The 20,953-nt window shown below is 37.2% G+C and overlaps 1 protein-coding gene across 4 annotated transcripts in view; it reads right to left on the bottom strand.

Annotated features, from left to right (window-relative positions):
* The window catches only part of PHTF2 (putative homeodomain transcription factor 2), a 61,904-nt gene that overhangs the window by 28,296 nt on the left and 12,655 nt on the right, over positions 1-20,953 (bottom strand). For 3 of the 4 annotated variants that reach the window (XM_063396954.1, XM_063396957.1, XM_063396955.1), the window contains exons 2-5: positions 19,571-19,647; positions 7,872-7,928; positions 4,471-4,540; positions 1,848-2,006 (exon numbers count right to left, since the gene is read on the bottom strand). In XM_063396954.1, coding sequence (XP_063253024.1) covers positions 1,848-2,006; positions 4,471-4,540; positions 7,872-7,928; positions 19,571-19,615 — 331 coding nt within the window. In that variant the 5' untranslated portion in view covers positions 19,616-19,647. The remainder of the gene's footprint in view (positions 1-1,847; positions 2,007-4,470; positions 4,541-7,871; positions 7,929-19,570; positions 19,648-20,953) is intronic. The other variant, XM_063396956.1, reaches the window with a different exon arrangement.

Raw genomic sequence — 20,953 nt, 5'->3', positions numbered from 1 at the left:
GAGCTTAAATCTACAGCCAAGGAAAAAGGTTTTTTTGTAGATTTACATAAATGCCAACAAGCCTCTTGGTAAAGGTAATTAAAGCAGTAATTCTAAGCAATGCAATTCATAAATCTATAGAAAATACTTTAGGTAAATCATTAATTATGAACACAAATAAATGAAATATTTTCATTTTACAGAAATGTCAGTGAGAATCTGCCATGATGACAGCAAGTCCAAGCTGCACCACAAAATCCAGATTCAGGGCAGAAATATGGCCACTGGAATTGAGGTGTTTTATTTTTAAGCTTCCATCATGGATTCTTCACATTTTGGTGCTACCTTACCAATCCTGTACAAAATTAATAACTGAGCACACTTTCTGAGTAAAATAAAAGCAAAATTTCTATACAAGTGCTTGGGGGGGTTGTTTTGAATAGTTCCCAATAAGTAAATATGTCCATTTAATTTCACTTACCTGTTTATTGTAAGACTTTTAATTTATTTAAAAACTATCAAAATATCTGCAGCTAATTCTGTACAGTTTCAATATCAAATAATTCAAATAGTTGGATTATAGTGTAATATGAGATACTATTCATTATCTCCTGCTATTTGTTAACTCACAACCACACTATAAGGATTAGGGAGATGATGCATTCCAGCCACAACTTAGCAAACCAGAGCCCCTAAGAAATATGAGAGGAAAAAGGCTAGTTACAAGGAAGCTCTGTAAATAATGTCCTAAAAACTTGCTTGCACTCAGAATCTGCATTGTCTCACTATTTTTCTACTCTTAGGGTCTTATGGAGGTGCCACAAATTAAGTAGGAGTATATTTTTTAAAAAATAAGTTTACAAATAGGAACATAAAAAAACTACTGCAATAGCATCCTCAGAACAAGACATCCATGAACATGGCAACAAACCAAGCACAACTTACATATTTTACTACCTCTATTACTATAAATGAGATCAAAATTATTAACACTATAACACTATGGGATCTGTTACCATAGCACAGACAAATTAGGAATCTATCTCAGAAAAGGGAATAAGAAAAACTTCTGATAGAATGCCACATGAGTATTTGTCAGTACTGCAGGTCTTGGGGCGCTGGCATGGTGAGATTAATTTTACACCTGCTAATAACATCACCACACAAGAGGTACTGCCTTGCTTTTTAAACTCCATATATTGTTCTAATTAAAATTTCCAAATGATACAATGATTCACAACTGAGATGACAGATGGTGAATTTGAAAAAGTAATATTGTGTGTTAATTGGATTTCAGTGGAAAATTCATTAGTCATTTAGCTTCTCAGGGTACTTATATTGCTCCCAACTTTCATTAACCTTCTGTTCCATATCTGTTGAACAAACTTCTGAAACACTTATTCTTTTGGTGACTTTTATACTGATACACAGTGACTCACTCCATTACATTCTTCCCTTTCTGATTTTCCTCTTATGTATCACAGCTAAGAGACTCACAAAGTCAGACTGCTAAACTCAATACTGAATTTCCCAAAAGCTATGAACTGCCTTCTGTTTGTTAACCGTTGTCCTGAACTGAATTAGATAGTCTTGAAAACCTGAATTATATTCAGATGTGACAAACTAAGGTGTGCCAAATGCTGAAGAAAGCCTGTGAGGAGAGTGTTAAATTTTTCATTATTCATCCTTTATATTTGTAAAAAAAATGTTAACCAAGAGACATATGCTTGGGACTGTGTCATTCCAATATTTTCTGAAAATACTGGAATAGACCTTAACAGCATGAAGTGAACCAAGCAGCACACTGCAGCTTCCATACAATTAAAAAAAGACATTCAGTCGAAGCTGATGCTGTAATCCAACTCTACCTTGGAGAAGGTAAAGTACGAGCAGCCAGAAAAAAATGACCCTTGATGTCACTTGTAGCCACCACCTGTAGAAGAATGGAAAGAAAACAACTCTCACGATTCCTTTGCGGGTCAAAGATGTCCAAGGACTTTCAGGTTTTGCTTTAGCAAAAGCAGATCCTTTAAAAAAAAGAAAAGAAATTTGAATTTATTCTACCATTATGGCTAATAGAAACCTCAGTTTTTCAGTAGCAGAGTAGTTGAGATAGTCAAATGGTGGAAGTACAACATTTATTCAAATAATTGTGTTTAATAATTGCTCCTTTAAATAACTATCTCCTCAATACAAACAACATAAATTGTTGATGCTCTCTTGACTGCCATTATCAGGAACTCCTACAAATACCTGTATTTCAGAATGTTTAAATTACAAAACATTGCCACATCAAAATTATTCTAAAATGAATTACTAAAAATTGTTGTGTTTCATAGAGGTATCAGAAGGTTGATATGAAGCAACAATTCTCATGAAAACTCTACATGCCCGTGCAGGCACAGCAGAGTCCTTTCCCAACACAGAAAAGGGATCTAAAATACCAGCATCTGTAAATTGCACCAGCTATGCCATTCAGGAAAATGGAAGGAGGCTCACTGAAGTGAATCTGTCCAACTGAGGACTAGCCCCAGGAGCAGGGAAGCTACCCAAAGAATAATTTATCTTTGTGTCTCCTTGTACAACATTTTTTTAATGTCTCTCAGTCAAATATCCTTTCTCTCCTACATCTCTACAGTTCTTTTTATTTCCAGCCAGAAAACTGTGTAAAATTTACTTAATGGGGATGTGACTTAAATTATGCAAAGTTATTGACTGAAAGGGTAACTACTGCATGCTGCTACACCATCCCCATCTCATTTACGAGCAGCACTGGCAGCAGTGAGCTCTGTGCTGCACAGATAAAACACTGCCAGCTCTGAAACTACTTTAATGCCAACTTAGACATCCATGCAATCATTTAAATGGTTTTCATGTACATTACTGCACTGAAAAGGCCTAACATTGTTTCTCAGTTTCTTTTAAGTTCAAATATTATTTGTTTCTTTCTCTCACATTTCCATTTTTTAAAAATTGTACTGTTAGGTGATGTGAGAACAACCTATCTGCACAACCACAGAGGAGTTCAAAGAGAAAACTGGAGGGGAGAGCCCAAAAAATACTTTGCAGGGTCCTTCCAGGGTTCTCCTCATAGATCCATCTGTGGAACCATCAGCCCATCTCAGGCCCATCTCCATGAGGCCAGAGCAGGACAGAGGCACAAAAACAGGTGGGGATCCAAACCATGGAATGAACACCACGGCCAGGCCCCACCTAGGGCTGTGCCAGGCAGGTGTGAAGCCTCACCATGCCCCGCTGGGAGCAGCTCTCCCGTCACCTTTCAGAGGAAAAGGGAGGCTGCCTGAGGGGTGCGACTCATGGCAGGATGCCAGGGAAAAGCAGCTCAGATGGCACAGCACTCACAGGGCATTTAGGGAAGAATCCAGGGTGGGAGAAAGAAAGGCTTTGGGCAATTTAGGGAGGAACAGGTGTTGTGAAACTGAGGGGTCAGGGGATAAAAAGGACTGATGACACAGACAGCCACTGCCCAGAGTGCTGTTAGTCTGGCCATGCCACAGGGCTGCTCAGCACAGCCTGCACTGACTTCTCCCTCAGCTCCCTGCACTCTCCTGGGCCAGACAGTGTCTGCTCTGTGTCCAAGGACAGCGACATGGGGCTGAGACATGGGGCACAGTGCCAGCACTGGCAGTCAATGCCAGGGCCTGGGGGAACTGTGTGTGCATGGTGGAGCAGCCCCAGCGAGTGCGGCACAGCCGGAGAGTCCTGGCAAGGACACAGCTCCCATCAGGGGGACAGGCTCCAGGGAGAAAGGGGTGAAGCTCCGGGGGCGAAGCTCCAGGGCTGAGAAAGGGCCCCGGGCAGATCTGGGGTGAGCAGGCCGCTGGAGGCCAGCGCTGGCTGTGAGGGTGCCCAGAGTGCACTACCTGGCTTCCTGGAATGGATGCAGGAGATTGTGCTGCTGCTGGGCTCACGGATAAAAACATTAAATAATGTTTTCCTTAGCCTTCACGAGGCATGAGGGAAATTACATATAGATAAGAATAAATAAAGACTAAATACAGACTTTTAGCAAAGTGTCATATCATCTGACCTTCTGTTGCTGTTTCGTTATTTAAAACAGGCAAGAAACAATCAAGGCCTAAACACTTTTTACCCTCCAGGAACTTCCACATAACATTCCCTCTAGATGTCAGAAGACTTGAAAGAAGACTAAATGCATGGCAGTACGAGACTTTTAAACTAGTAACTCTAAAATGATAGAAGACAACAGACAAATTTCTTTCCTTTTTTTTTTTCAAAAGATCAATACAACAAAATTTAAATTAAATTCTTTACCTTTCACTTTAATCCCAATATCATTATTTAACAGTATATTCTATCCATCTGCTTTAGGGAAGAGTAATGTAGGATTGGCCATGTTTTGTTTCATTTGGGGTTATTTTAAGCCCACTGATCCACTCTTGTTATAAGACACAGGATGGCTGTTACTTTAATACTGAGAAATTCAGCTTTTTCTAGCTCAGAACCTACCTCTTACAAGATCAACATCTATGAGGTCTGGTTTCACATGTCCTGTTTTCTTTGGTTTGTTTCTCAAACCCTGCAACAGACAAATACTATCAAAATACTTTCATGCAGATGACAGACATTACAAAAGACAAAAATATCTATATGGTCAGTAATTGTATTTAACCCATATTGCTACTGAAAATTCAGACAAACGTGTCAACTTCACAAATCTAAAATAGTACAAATTAAGCACTCCAAATAACAATGCACAATGGATGCCTTTTACACACTTTACAGTCCCTATAAAACCCAGCCAATTACTGTCCCACCAGGCTACTTTTCAAACAGGCACTGAACACTCATGGCTTTGCATTATGCAATGTATACACACACTTGCAAAAATTAGTAATACTGTCTATTAGCTTAGAATTCTTTTGCAATAAATTACATTCTTGAATCTCTCTTATCCTTAGATGTCTAACTCAACTTCACCAAACACACTGCAACTCTTTAATTCCAAACCCAGATAGCAAATCACATTGCAAAGCAGGAGCCACTTATCAGCAAGCTCTCAAAAATCCAAATTCTAGAAAAGTACAGAATTTTTCCTCAGTAGTGAATATAGATTAGCCAATTAAAAGAAAGAGAAAAATTCCACACAACAGGAATGCATCAGGAATAAAAGCAAGCTTATTTTGTCTTTTAGAAGCAGCATCTTCCATCACCAAAGAACCAAACTCTCTGGCAAAGCTTTCAACTTTGTTTTTATGTTAGAATGTGCTGCCGTACTCCCAAGTCTCAGAGACAGCTGTGAGTTTATTCTGCTCCCCTTAGCTTAGATTCTTGGTTACATTAGACAGTAAGAAAATCACAGCATACAATTCATACAGAGTAAAATAAAATATTTAAAAAAATATCTAGGATACAAATAGAATTATAATGGAAGTCACTGAAATGTTCTCATTTGAAAAACATTTAAATTGGTAAACTGTACATTTCTACCATTGCCATGATTCATCCATGTGTAAAAACACTACTAAAATGTAGTATAAATGAAAACAAAAATGAAATTATTGTCAATGAGAGAAAGATCTGTGAAATCTAGTAGTGTTAATCTTTTTGAGAACAGTATCAAGAAAAATGCTCAATTGAATGCACCTCAAAATATTTCACAACTAAATTAAACTGGATTTCTTTTTCATGCAGAAATAAAGATAAAATCAAACTGAAACAATCTAGATATGGAGTCATTACGTGTCTATTAGAAAAATTAGTTTGCTTGAAACAAAAAAAAATTAATGCACAGAACTGAAATATGAATAGGACAAAATGTGCTCTGAGGATGACAGACAACCAGTTGTATTTAAATTCAAGCACTACAAAGACCTTATAATTTAAGATTTTTGCAGAACTGCAGTCCTAAAACTGCAGTAATTTTATGAGGAATGAGAAAAGTAACCCATAATTAGAATTGGAAATTACTATAATTCTAGAATCAGCTACAGATTCTTGTGAATCTTGGGTAAGTGAGCCACTCCATTTCATAAAGAAAAGTGAAGCTTAAAAAGAAAATGCTGAATGATATAATCATTTTCAAATGTATTGGTGTTTATGGGCCCCAAGATCTCTCTTGAAAGTCTAAATAGAGGTGTGCCTCTTGGAAGAAATAATCTCCTAGAAACACATGCTCCATCCTAGGAAAAATTTACCACTGTGACTCAAATTCTGTTTTCATGTTAAAGAAAGAACTCTGAAAAAACAAAGTCAAGAGGACAACTTGATGTGACCTTCAGAGGAAAAGAAATGGTGACTCATTCTTTAAAAATACCATTGGTCAAACTACTTTCAGCATCCATGGATCCACTGACTGGGCTCCTGAACTGTTTGCCACACACAGTAGAAGCATTCCATTTATTCAGATGCAATTTTTACACTTTCTTAATGCAACACAAATCTCTAACATATGTGGAAAACAGCAGTGTTTCAGACTAGGGTTATTTTTAAAAAAAGTCCATTTTTTTAATAACACTCAGACACATACAGTTAGTTCATATAATTTCTATTCAGCACCAAATACATCTCAGGTAAGCATTAGCAATAGAAGGTTTAAATAAAAATGCTTAAAAGTACTTATATTGTAAAAACTCTTTGACACAAATTTTAAAACTAATCTTAATAGATTCTATTACAGTTATAACTAAATTATAAATTTGTAGTAAGAGAAATATATTTTCTACTAAAATATAAGAATTTTTCAGCTTTTTAGTGAAGTTAATTTATAATCATTACATAATTATTTCTAAACTTCTATGTCAAAGCACTGTAGGAGCTCTGAGATTAAAGCACTAATGTGCAATACCTGAACTCAGTCACTTCATTCAGTCAACCCAAACTCAGCCACCACCAGTAATTTGTTGTTACTGGAGTCCTGAGCCAAACAAGACACTATTTCCCATCTTTGCAGTAACCATTTGAATAACACGCTGTCACACAGCAGTGAGCTCCTCTCCAAGCTGTGATGGGGTTCATGGCCATGGGAAGGACCCTTCAGGAAAGCCCAGGCTCAGCTGTGCTGCTCAAATACCATGGGCTTCAAATTGAAGTGTGTATTTCTGTATAAAATCTCTGTAGCTCAGGTCAGTAACAGTTCCCACAGAAGGCAAACAAGCCCCCACATACAGTTTTGTTTAAAGTACTGCAGAGTGAAAAAACCCATGCCTGGGGAAACTGAGGCAATGTACAATTTACTGATGTTAAGTAACAGCAACACCTTGAAACTCATGCAGAAATTGCACAATACTTCCATGCAATGTTGGAAGAAAAAAAAAGGTTAATGGCAAGAAAATGTTAACTAAATTAACATCATGGGTATTTCATATACAAGCCACAGAACTAGTACCTATAAGATTGATTCCTTTATCTCCAAAGCGATTCAGCAATGTGGCAGACACTGAGGGTACTGTTAGTTAAACCAAAATGCACAGAACACTGTTAAACTGCTTGTTCAGAGAAACAAAGCCTGAGGTACTTACCAGTCTAATAAACTGTACAAAACAATGACAGCATCATAAAGGAGGGAAAGTAAACTGCAGGTATAAGGTAACTAACTGAAAGCAAAGAGAGCTCAGATAACTGACATTAGAATTCATCACAAAGAAAAGTGAAAGACAGAGGTATTAACACAATCAAGCCCTGTCTTAAGATAAGTGAAAAGGAAAAAAAGTACCGAGATACAGAAAGATGTATCACACTAAATGCTGCAGTTATTAATTATGTAAAATAAATAGAGCATAGTATGCTGATTACATTTGGTTACACTCCAGAAGTCTAGTTTTACTTTACCAGTATTAAATACCACCACATACAATGTAGATTACTTCACTACAATCACACACACAAAAAATTAAATGCTGTATTGTTACCTTTATTTCTCTTTGCTCTACTGATTTTTCCCATATTTGTTGATCATATGCCCCAATCTAAAAAGAAAAAAGTCTACATTAGGATTTGTAAGATCTGATCAAATCAAAATCAACCTTTAACAAGAGAAGCAGAAAACCAGCAAGTTATTTCCTTGGGAATTTACAAAGAAATTTATCTTGGCTGGACAGGATCAAGCTGATCTGGAATTGAACTGAGATAGAGGGGAGAGCTGAGCCTCACACAAGCCCAGCCTCATCCCAGGACTTGTGCAAGCCCAGGGAAGCCCACGCTCCCTCCCACCCCAGCTCAGGATTCCAGCCCTCGTGAAAAAGAGCAGAACCACAGCAGCTACACTGACATAGTCTTTCAGATAACTTCAAAAGAAATATGCACATCTAGTTGATCCCATACCCTCACTTAATTAATTTTTTTAAAACCATCTATAATTCCCATTCCATTCCATGTACTTTTAAAGTCAGATTGTCTTGAGCTTTATGTCTTAACAGTGCACAGCAACCAGATATATGGTCAGGCTGGTAATCAACCAGCTTATAGCCCAGGGGGCACCCAAAGAATATCAAGAAATAGCACTTTTCCTCATTGACTGTCAGATATTTAGAGGAAGGGCAAACTTCAGACAAGAACAAGACAATATGTGAGACAACATACCCAAGTCTTGTAAGAAGTTAGCAAAGATCATCAGATTGCTTTGAACTCTACACAAACAGTATTTCTAGGTAATAATCAGTAATAATAATCTCTTTTACTGTGGCAATTTTAAAGCCTTGCCATCTCAGCTGTTCTACCTAGACACATAAATCATGTTTATCTGGGCATCCATTCAGATCACAAACTCTGAGCAGTTACGTGTGAGATCACTTTTAGGCCACGAGAGAGAGACAGATGCAGTTCCTGAGATTCAAAGATCCTTTTCCAGCCTGCAGAGGTGACAAGCAGCTCAGTCAGACACCTGACAGAGAGGAGAGAGGAACAACTCCCAAATCTGAGCAAACCTGCATCAATTCAATCTTACTGCCAGAGTGTGACTCCTCCTTCCAGTTCACAACTGCAGCAGACATAACAGACCCAAGCACAAGTCGACATATCTTGTACCAGAAAACATTGTTCTCATTTCTCTTTTAGTATTTCAGCCTTCAGCATTAATTTACATGTTATAAAAGAAAGCAAGAAAAAGACATTCCTAATTAAAAAGGATCTTTTAACCAAGGATCCAACATAAATGCAAAAATATACTCAGGGAAACCAACTCACAAACACATAAACAAAGACATCTAAGGGCATCTTCTGTGCCTCTGAATCTGACCAATAAGCGGAAAAAAATATTAAAAAATCTAATTTAGAGCAGCAAATGCCAAAGCATATCTAGCATTGAAAGTGAGAACAGCAAACTGAACTAGAATTACTGAATCATTCTTTCCCAAATTTAAATAATATTTCCCATTCATAAGAGCTAAACAATTTCTATAGTTTGCTACTTTGGAACTTTGCAAATAAACCAATCTACTGGCTTTTTGATACTAATAAATACACCTTGCATTTGGAAAAAAGTAAGAAATGGTGGAAAATAACTAGGGAGTCAGGCACAGTAGTGGGCAGAATAAGCACTTAGTACAATTAAAATAATTAAACCAAAGGAAGTTTAACAGCTAACTCTACCTGGATAACAGCCAGCAATTAAAAAGTCAATATATTGAATAACCACTCCACCCAGGCATTTATAGCTAATTGTTCTGGCTTTTCCTCTAAATACATTTCAAATGAAATTTCAGGCCTTTCTGATTTTCATTACATTTGCTAAGAAGAGCCCTGGGTAAAATTTTTGTACTGTGTAATATTGTGTCCTCCCCTCCCCACTGCCAAAAAAATTTCTTTCTACAAGGGCAGAAAGGGGAATGCAAGTCTGTGTCCCTCTCTTATGCAAGAGCCAAACACAGAAGGAAGCCTTTGTGCCAATAAAGCTGCAAAGCAAACTCCATTCGTAATTCCATTCATAGCTGAAACTGGTATAGAGTTGAAAGTCTTTAAAACAGTGCTCTTCTTTTAGACAAATAACAGATCATTTCTTGAAGGAACTCTGGGAAACAGATCCCAGAAGACATCTGACACAGGGAGATCGACTGATTAAAAATCTTAATTATATTTTCCTATAAATATTTCTTTTCCCTCTTTCGGCAGCAGCTTCCATCGCCATAAAAAGACAAGAATTTTGGATTCTGCCAAGACAATGGATTTTGCCATTCACATTTCTCTTTAAACACTGCCCTATAAAGCAATTCTTCCATCAGGAGTTAAAATAAGAGAGCCAGAACTACTTTAAAGGACAGGGTCTTTTATAACTTTTACTGGAGAAGTGGATCTGTCCAACCACCTCTGATCAAATGTGGTTATTGACATCTGAGCACAGGACTATTCAGTAAGGCATGCTGGTGTGAACTGGAAGGAGTGGAAGAGAGAATTACAGACAGCAAGTACCATCACAATCTCTCGCATGGGTTTTGTTATTGTTCAGGGTTTCTTTGTCAATCTAGCTCGTGTCACCTCTGTGTTTTAACAAAGTCTAAGGAGCACTTCAGGGACCAGGTGTGTGTGCCACTCAGCACATCAAATTCCAACCTGATACTCAACTTCCCCTCTCACCATCTGCACAAGCATCCCTCTACATTTCTCTTCTGAATGTATCAGAAGAAAATACATGAAAACAAAGGCATCACCACAAAGTAGCATACTGGATACTGGCACACTTCATTTACCACATTAAAGAAAAATAGGAAGAACTAGTGTTACTGAAACAAGGCAAATAAAAAACACAGGCATTATTTTTTTTCCTCTCCTTTATGTCAGGAAAGCAGATGTAGAGTTTGTGAAATGTGTCTTGCAGAATTCATTGAAAGGTACATTTTCATTTACAATAAACTAAATTATAACACATAATGATTACCAGATATGCTAGACACGTGTATGAATTAAAATCAAGAACATAATTAGTGAATGAATTGAAGAACGTAAGTTAATACTAGCAAACCTTCCTAGTTTTAAATTATTGAGTGCACCAGCCAACTCCTGCTTCAAAGAGTTTGGATTTACAAGTATTTGCATTTGAATTCTGTTTTATGTTAAATCCAATGTAAATCTAAAACAAATATAGGCTCTTGGCTATTCAGGTATTTCCTTACAATTGTACATACCTGCAGGACATGGAAAAGAAGCCTAGCACCTAGTCTAGCACCAAAACATTAAGCTCTAAAGGCAAGTAAAAGGAAGGAATAACCTTGCAGAGATAAGATCAGGTTGGAACCTGAATAATTTAAATATACACAAAACTTGATCAAAGCAAGGTCTCCCTCAATATGCAGCTGTCCCTCCAGGCCAGGCATTCAGGCTCCCTTGGCTGGAGCTACTCTGCCAAGGGAATGCCCTGACCAACGCCAGCACCCATTTACTGCCCACCCACTGTGCCTCATCCCTCACAGCTGCAAGTTCTGCACCATCCTTGGGAGAAAAATTAAAGTACAAAACACAGGAATCAAAAAAAATGGTCCCATTTTTAAGTACACAACTGCAAGAAGTGCTTCTACAATCTCTTCAAGATTTAACACAAGACTCCTTGTGTAACACCTCATCACTGATACTTTCAATCCATCAGTCTTGCCTACAACTGGCAAGCTTTTCTCAAAGCAAACTATAAAACACAATATACCAATTTTAAACTGATTTCACACAAATTTATTCTAATTTAATTTATGAAATAGCTAATCCAAAGTTGTATTGTATAGTGGGTTTTAATTTGTAGTGACTTGGTAGAAAATAAATTAACAAAAAGTTAGATAATAAGCCATTTGCCTCATTTTGAAATGTAACTTTTATCACCAAGCATCAGCACAACCCTGTTGCAGGAAACTTGTCAGTAATATGCTACAGATAATAAAAATTGTGGTATAACCTACCTGTAGCTGAAGTAGATAAAGTAGTAGATGTTATTTTATACACAGTTTAAATCATGCATCCCAGGCCTCCTCAATGCCAAGATTTTATCCAGTCTATCCAACTCAATTACCTCTAAAACACTCAGTTCTGAAGATCACAAACCCCAATAAATACCAAGTAAAGAAGATAAAAAGGATTCTGTTCGCTTATGCACTTGCAGAATGAGCAACCATTCTTCAAGCAACTATAAAAATTTTCAGTATATGAGGGATTAAATGCAAATGAAAACTGCAGCTACTCTTAAACACCTGCTTCTCTGTTGTGAAACATTGTAAATTAACAAGGTATAATAAACTTTCAAATAGGTTTTCTTGAAAAAAAATTTTCTCACAAGTAATCACTTTAAAAAATCTAACTTGTATGTGACTTGGCATGGGAAATTACAATTACACATTTGGTAAACTCGATAAAGCTAGCTCTTTACTGAAAGATTAAATAAATTTGAGATCCCTTTTAAGTGCAGACTTCTCGTAACATTTTCTGGGTTTAAGAGATATGTGCATCCCTTGCAATTATCTAAAATAACTGCACTTACTCTTTCCCAGCCAAATACGTCAGGAAGCATTTGATCAAATTTCTTCATACATCTGAAATTTGGCACCTCTACAGTTTGGTTGTATAACAGCAATAGCAATTAGCTTAAGTAAATAGTTAAGCTATTGAAAACACAGCAATATTCAGTTCAAAGCACAGTGGAAGGGGCTGTAGCACTGCACGGTGCTTCTTCCCAGGGCCCTTCTCTAACAAGCCACGTGTGCATCAAGATTGAACTTGAGCTTTGTGAATGACACTGATATTCACTTTAAGCTAATGTAGTGATGGTATCAACCTGTAGCCCAATACTCACAAGGCCCTTCTGATTCTAATGGAATTGATCAATATTTCAAGAGGCATTTATAATTTATGACCACGCAGACTAGCAAAGATTATAATCCTAAGAATACATAGTATTTCCTCTTGGATCTTAAAACTTTAATGTTTATCAATAATGAAACTTGTGTGCTAAACTTTGCTCCTTAAAACCTCTAAACACTTTTACAAGCCACATCACAATAGTATTACAAATCTGAAATATGTAAGATCTAGAGTTTGGTAAATAAATAACAAAGCTGCTTCCTTGGACTGTCTGACACCTTATTAAAATATTTAGTGCTAAAATATAAGATAGTATGCTTTATAAACTTCTACAGTCCAACATAATTAAAATAGCTGTATGATTTTTCTGTACCAATTTTAGTATTAAGATATCCATATATAAATAATTTCTATATGGGCAATATTATTAATTTTTACAATATGCCTCATTTTCTCCAAACTCAGAACAGGATTATTAAAAGTTATTTCAAACTCCAGTTTATTTCTTACATGAACTGATCCCTGTTGCAGTAAAGGCAATACTCTAGTAGCTCAGCAGTATAATTATCTCTGTTGGAGAAGATTCCTAGTCTTGGGATGGTTTTTTTTCTGGATATTTTTCATTTTCAAGGGTGGTAGATTTTTTCAATTTTGTTTATGGTGGATATGTGGACTGGACAAGCTGAACTAAGACAAACTTAGCCAATAAACCACTATATGATCTGAAACCACTGATGATATGAACCACTATATGATATGAAATCACTATATGATAGCTGTACACTGTCTGTTAACAGGAAAGAGTTCAGTAACTTTTAGTCAAATGGAGAATGACAGTGAAAGGATTAAGACAGAATGACAGTGAAAGGATTCTATATTCTAAGGTACAGAACTTTGAACTTATAACTGCTGAATTGTTACTTCTATTTTTAAAATATCCCAATACCCCTCCCTTCTCCCTGTTTGGTGCCAGAGGGAGAGCTGAAAGCAGCTGTTCAGAGTAAAATTAAGCAAGCAAGTCAGAACTTTAGTAAGAGTTATTTATTATTAACTATTTGAATTGCAAACTAATGACCCACTTAAATTTTGCCAATAACTGCAACAGTACTGTATTTACAGCCATTTCACTGAACAATAATTTTACTAAGGCTTACTTTAGAGATACCATCCCTCTCAGAGTCCAATAATAGCTAATTAAACATTTATCAACTACATACTAATAGTTTTTCTGAATTATTCTTTACAGATTAATTTCTCTTAAGATCTGTCAGCCATACTTATTTATTGCCCTGAGTAATGGTTTACAAATTTTATCATATCTACGAAAACCACAAAACATCTCTTTTCATCACACAATTAAACATAAACTAAATATCAAAGAACAGTTAGAAACTGCTTGCAGGTTAAACTAAATGAGAGTACAGGAATAACCAAAGCTGGACACGGCACCCTGGTGCTGTCTGAGATGAGCTGGTCAAGAGCCACCCCTTTCCTATCCAAGGCAACACTTCTGCTAACAATGCCCAGCTACTCTCCAATCCTTAAGGATTTAAGACCTCTGAAACTTTTTTTTTAATGATAATGTACTCCCACAAAGCAAAATAGCCTCAAGATGCAACTGGGAAAAGAAAACCACTCTGACAGGCTCATTATTCAGTATAATTCCCTGAAGACCTCTGAAAATCCAGCAATTTTACTGGTATTGCAACTGGGATTTTAGAATAGCATTGCCCTTATGTCCCTGATCATTTCCACTGCCCACAGCATGCTTTCCTTGTTGCCTCTGCTTTTGTCTGGGTGGCTAAAAGATCAGATCATGCAGGAAGAGAAAAGAAAATGTTAGGCTATAATTTCACAAGGCCTAATTAAACAATTTAAGAATCAGAGAAGCCTTCTCAAGACAGAGGGGTTTCATCTTGTCTCTCCCCTGCCATCAGATAGGTTCATCTCCTTGTAGACTCGCAGTCTTAGTTTTAGCTGGATGAGTTTCCGGACCAAATTCACTAAATAGATGTGTGAAAGGCTGGGAAGGCAAAGCAGGCATGGGAGCCTACAGGCAGGCAAAATTCAAGCCTGCTTCGCTCAGCCACAGCCCCTGTTGGAGTGATGTCTTCCAGCAGATTCAGAAACCAGAGTTGCCTCAGCAGACAAGGCACTGAAGGTAAATCCCCACTAGGTCAGGCAACTACTTGAGTACCAAATGTGGAAGGAAATTTTATCTGAACATAAATTTTCTTCCTCAGTGCTCTGACAAATGCCAGCTCCAACACTTGCCAAGTTTCAGCACTTGAAATCAGATGCTTTTAAATCAATGCAATTTCAACATCCAAAGTTTTAGGTAAAATAGCCATGCAGCCTGTGCATTTGGCAAAATCTGCCTTCGATGCCAGGATGAATAATGCATCATATGAATTCAGTGCCAAAAAGGAAATCAGGTGGTTTCAAGGTAGGACATAATTTTTGTTATCTTTTTGTTACCTACAAATTTTGTTACCTTTATTAACTTAATACACGGACCAGGTTAGGAAAGTTAAAGCACTCATAGAGTTAAATGTGGGCAGGGACCTCAAGGGCAACACAAACAAGCTTCTACAGGTTTGTTGATGACAGAAAGAATGCTAGGAAAAATGTGGGTCCTCTGTGGAAACAAACAGGAGAGTTGGTTACCAGAGACATGGAAATGTTTGAGGTACACAGATATTTTTGCCTGGCACTTCACTAACAAGTGCTCCAAGCTGCAATCTGCTCTGGTGGAAGATGTCCCTGCCCATGGTGGGGGCTTGGAACATGATGAATTTTCAGCTCCCTTCTAGCCCAGGCCATTCTATGAATCTAAACAGGTAAGTATAATCTTGGACTGATGAGCTGTAAAACACTGAATATTAAGATCTTAAAGCAATGTCATTAGAAGTCTAATTTTGCCCTTTAAAGCCATGAGAGAGAAAAGATCTCATTTGTTTTATTGTGCCCTTTAACAGCTGTACCCAAGGGACACCCAAAGGAGCAGAAAGCTGCATTGGCAAAGTTAAATGATATGCAATCAGGTGCAGGATTCAGCCCCAATTCATTAAGTTTCATTCTGCCTTCCCCTACAACCATCCCCAGGAGAAGGAACAACATAATTGTACAAATTTGTTGGTAATATTGCAGGAGAAAGAGTTTCCCATTTTAGCAGCAAGACTTCTGTAAGGAGTGAAAATCAGAAAGTCATTAAGGTAAATTTACATATCTTCTCCAAACTGGAAACCAAACCAAAAATTCCACCAATTATTATCTGTACAACTTGAAAGCAATAGAAGAAATGAATGCAAAAAGTTACAAGCAACAGAAGCAGTATTTTAAATTATTCATTACTTTCTTATTTTTAACATCAGTTACTGTTACTCAGGCAATACTTAAAGTACATATATAGTATCAGTATCATGCAAAAGTTATACCACCAGACACTGAAATTGTTTTCAATAAATGTGAAATTTTTTTCACAGGAAACACTATTGTCCTGGTTTGATGGCTTTCTCCATAAAATGAATCAGTGACCCAGCAGAAGCAATTTCAGCGCTGTGGTACATACACACAATCCTAAGGATATTATCCAAGAGGATATTATCCTTAGGATAATATCTATGTGGGCAGCACTCGGTAGCTGTCTGGAACCCCTGCAGAGAGCGATGCACACACTCCTGCCACTCCCTTTCACTGCAAGAAGCAGGGCAGCTCCAAGGGCTGAAAACAAGCCAGACAAACCCTCTGTCACACATAAGTGTCTCAGCACTGTACTCCCTGATGTACTCCCTGCATCAAGAAACGCAGCAGAGGTTTCATTTATTTTCATTTCTACAGAGACAACCTGTATCTAGCAGATTTCATGCCTTGAAAAAGTATTTGTACTGGCTGGGAATGCCAGCAATCACTGCAGGCACTAAAACTCTGTCCATGCAATCGTGTATCTCAAATAACAAGCTGCTGTAATATCACTCTGAAATCTTACAATCCAACTTAAAATAATCCAGAATTGATTACTGTATATTTACAAGACAGTAATCAGGAGCTCCAGTGCCCTAAAAGCAGAGTAAATCTATTGTCAAAACAGAAAAAACATGTTTACATAATAAAAGGTCTGACCTTTTAAACAATTAAGGGTATTACAAAATCATCCTGGTGTAAGGAGCTCAATTTCAGACAATAGTATGAGTCATGAGTAAACTTGCTGTTTGCAAAACTTGCCTAAAGTAGGGTTGGAAGAGCTCAATTGCTTAACTCTTTCCATTGAAGAGATATAAAAACGTCTCTTGTTCAAGAAACCAACAGTCCTTTGAAACTCAGTGGAGAGACACATGTAATAAATACATTAAAAAAGACATTAAAACTGAAAATTAAGAAAGACAAAGAGCAAGTCATCTGCTCAGTACTTCTTACACAGCCTCAACCTACTCAAAAGCTTCTTAGTCAGAAGTTCTTTTTCAAAGCATTCATAGATAAATTTATTAATATGAAAACAACTCCCCAAAACAACAGCTTTTTTTTTTAACTTCATCATAGAGGCAAGTAATATCAATTTGATCAATACTGACTGCAACCCTCATTCTCTCTTGCCCAGAAACAAACTTCTACTACCAGAATGCAGTATGTTTTTATCCCTCCCCACTTTCAATTCCAGTTACAGCTGTGATGAGTCAGGAGATCTAACCAGTGGGACAACTCTGACAACTACAGTAAAAACTGAAATTGAAATTTAAAACTGGAAGCAAACAACAGGTCATACAGTTCAGTTTCTTGACATCATAAGCAACAACAGAAAAAAAAGTCTGGTGTCAACTAAACAGTTGTACAACTCTTTCTGTTCTCCAAATTGAAATCTTTCGTTTAAAGAACACAGGTAAATCCACAGGTAAAAAATACTGTGCCATGTAATAGAGTTAAACAAATAAATAAATAAGCATAATCAAGGGCATAAGTGAAAGAGTCTCAATACTCCCAGGAACAGATCACACACAACACACTACAGCGTTAGAAAACTCTTGGGGGTTACCAGCCAGATCCAGGAGAACCCTCAATACATGTAGCTAAGAAATCACAGCCTAATTCACATGAACATCTGCAACTTTTCTGCAATACAGCCATTTGTCTCAAAACATTACACTTCCTCACACTAAAGCAACATAACTTGCTCATTTGGCAGATCCCAGTCCACGTGTGGATTGCAATTAAATTTTGCTCACACCAGGGAGAACATCTGGTTTATACATGACCTTATACCTCCTGAAGACAGCTCAGTCCTTCCAAAAGTAACAGAAGTCACTTTACCACAACTCCTTGACATAAAGGCACTGTGCAATTCCTGGCTGAGCAACCCTCTGTAAAAACCTACAGAGATTCACCATAGAAATGTTGGGTTTACTATGAACAAAAAAAAAAAAAAAAAAAAAAAAGGAAATGTGTGTGAAATCATTGGAAAAAACACAGAACAAGGGTTAAAAGAACGACCTGTAGTGATAACAAGTAATCCTGCTAGGAGCAACGTCCTGGGAAAAGAAAAATTGAGGAATGGGTTGTTTATAACAAGAGCAGGAGGCCTGCCCTCTGTAAAATCACACCACTGACTCATCCTGCCTTCCTATCATCAGCAGGATGGAAAGTTGGAGCACGTCAAATATGCCATTCCTCTTACTGTATAACCAACAGGAAAACAGAGAGGCATTCAGAAACAAAACAAAACTAAAAACAACCAGACAGCAAACATGAACTTCACTTAAGATCTACAGAGACTGCAGGCTTTTTCTTGCATCAAAGGACCATCTATGTAAAGCTGAATATCATAAAAGATCTGTCCACAGGATAGTGCATCATCACCAACAAAAACAACCTCCGAGACGTGATGAGGATCTGACACCCAGCACCTCTTGCACTGCACAGAGGGATCCTGGCCAGACCAAACACAAACACAGCTTGGTGTTTGGATATCAGCATTCTGACATCACTACACAGTGAGTGAATCAAGTGTATGAGAGAATGAGTGGAAGCAGGTAAAATCAACATCACTTTCCCCTTTCATGAGGTTTTGTCCCCTGAACTGTCCCCTGAACTGAATTTCATTACATTAGATCCTTTACAAGTCGTCTTCCAAATCAGAGTACACAGTAAACAAACAAACAAATCATCATTAAACTGCATGTTATTTTCAAGTTTTTAACACATAATTGAATGATCAGTATAAATTAAGTCAGCAAAATTAATTTTTCTGCTCTTTCAACTGCACATTTAATTCACTGTTGTAAAGCCCTAACAAAGCAGACCAGTACTATCTTATTTCTAAAAAGTAACTGTTGCTTTGCTAGAAGCTAACCAGAACTTCGGTTTTGAAGACCATTGCCACTATTTGCTTAAGGACAAGATGTACCCTCTCCAAAAGACAGCTTCAGACCCAAGGAAAACACTAACTCACAGAAACTCAATAAACCATGGAGAACCCGGACTCTCTCTTTTGGGTAGGTATTATACAGGTTTTTTGTTACTGACAGAAAATTTGTTTCAATTCCTACTTTCTACTTAAATGCAAGGATTATTTTCTGTGCTACTGAAACAACATTCTCCTGTACACATTAACACTCTACCAAGAATGCAAAATTTCTTTCTTTTGTAGAGCACAGGTAACCAAGGGAGTAAGGAGTTTTCAGCATAGACCAAAAGCTATTTCATTTCACTAAATATTTATTTACCTATGGAAGTTTCAAGCTACTCACTCTCATCCAATGCTAACAAGTAATGCATAAGTATTTTATATTTGTTACATTAACACATAAACACAATAAGCCACCACAAAAACAAACAGAAATCTTACCTTTTTCTGGTACCAAACTATAGCATCAGTTACTTTGGACGCCATTTATTCCACTGAATTCACAGAGTCATTTTAGGCTGTTAACAGAAAGAGACAGAACTTTACTTCCACTTCCCTACGAAGGCCAAACAGGGAATGCAGAAACACTCCCGTTACCTGCAAATAGCTGAACAGCTGTATTTACTTTACACATTGCCTCATTTCTATTTTAGTGAGAGTTTGGGCTTTCTCCTCTTGGCAAACAAAAAATCCAAATCTGCTGCTACAGGACATCAAAGGACCCAGTTCTGTCCTTCCTTCCCAGTGAAACACCCAGGCTGCACAGAGATGAGCTGTCACTGTCTCACAGGAACCTCACAAGTGTTATATTACATGCAGCTTTTTCTTTTCTGATAAATTAAGCAACCTGTAGTTATTAGCTCAACACAGTACCCTGAAGTCCAGAGTAACTATAAAATGCAAGAAAAAAATCATACAGACTATTAGATATACTTGGAGAAGAAAACAATACCAGTGCTAGAACTTCACCATAAAATTAATATCCTCGTGAAAACTGTAGACCCAAAGTCAAAAGTCAAAAATATAAAACCAAGGAAAAATTCTGTGGCTGTTTTATTGGTAACAAATAGGAATAGCATTAGTTAATCTTTGATGCCACTGTAATTGGTTTTCAGTATAAAAAAAACCCCACAACCCAAACTTTCAGCCTACGTAAAATATTTGTATCTTGAAATTAATTTTTACAGCCTTCTTTTGTGCAATCAGTCAGCCAGAGTTCATTAAAAAGAAGAAAAAGAAAAACATAAGAAGCCTTCAGGTATATCTGTGTGTCTCTTGTACTTGGAAGCCCGGAATTGGACTCAGCACCCCAGGTGTGGCCTCACTGATGGCAAGGACGTGGTTAAGGATTTCCATAAGGATGGCAGTGGCTTAGTCCCCAAAGACCAAACTACAAATCAAGCATTTTCCAAGATCCACCTTGTAAATGTAACATGTAAAAATATTGCACTTACTAAAAGATTGTCAGTATCAACAATAATATTACACCTTATATTTCTTCATTAAGAGGAAGCAAGAATTATTAATTAACCAGCAGGCAGATTTTATAGTAAAAGATGATTTGGGATCTACCTCCTGATTTAAAGACATTTGTTTACAGCTTTTACAGAGATAAGAAAGGCAAAGGAAAATGCAACATTCAACAAATGGGATGGAAACCAAAACAGTAGATTAAAGTGAGTGTCTTTAGGGAAGACCTAAGCATTAGAGTAACTCATGACACTTTACTGTACATTATTCATCACCAAAAATTTCAGGGTTGGGTTTTTTTTTTAAAGCAGGTATTAACCATATGAAGTTCAACAAGGGAAAGTGCTACATTCT

Source organism: Prinia subflava, chromosome 4 (assembly GCF_021018805.1).
Source record: "Prinia subflava isolate CZ2003 ecotype Zambia chromosome 4, Cam_Psub_1.2, whole genome shotgun sequence".
Taxonomy (NCBI): Eukaryota; Metazoa; Chordata; class Aves; order Passeriformes; family Cisticolidae; genus Prinia; species Prinia subflava.
This window is presented reverse-complemented; position numbering and strand designations above follow the sequence as displayed.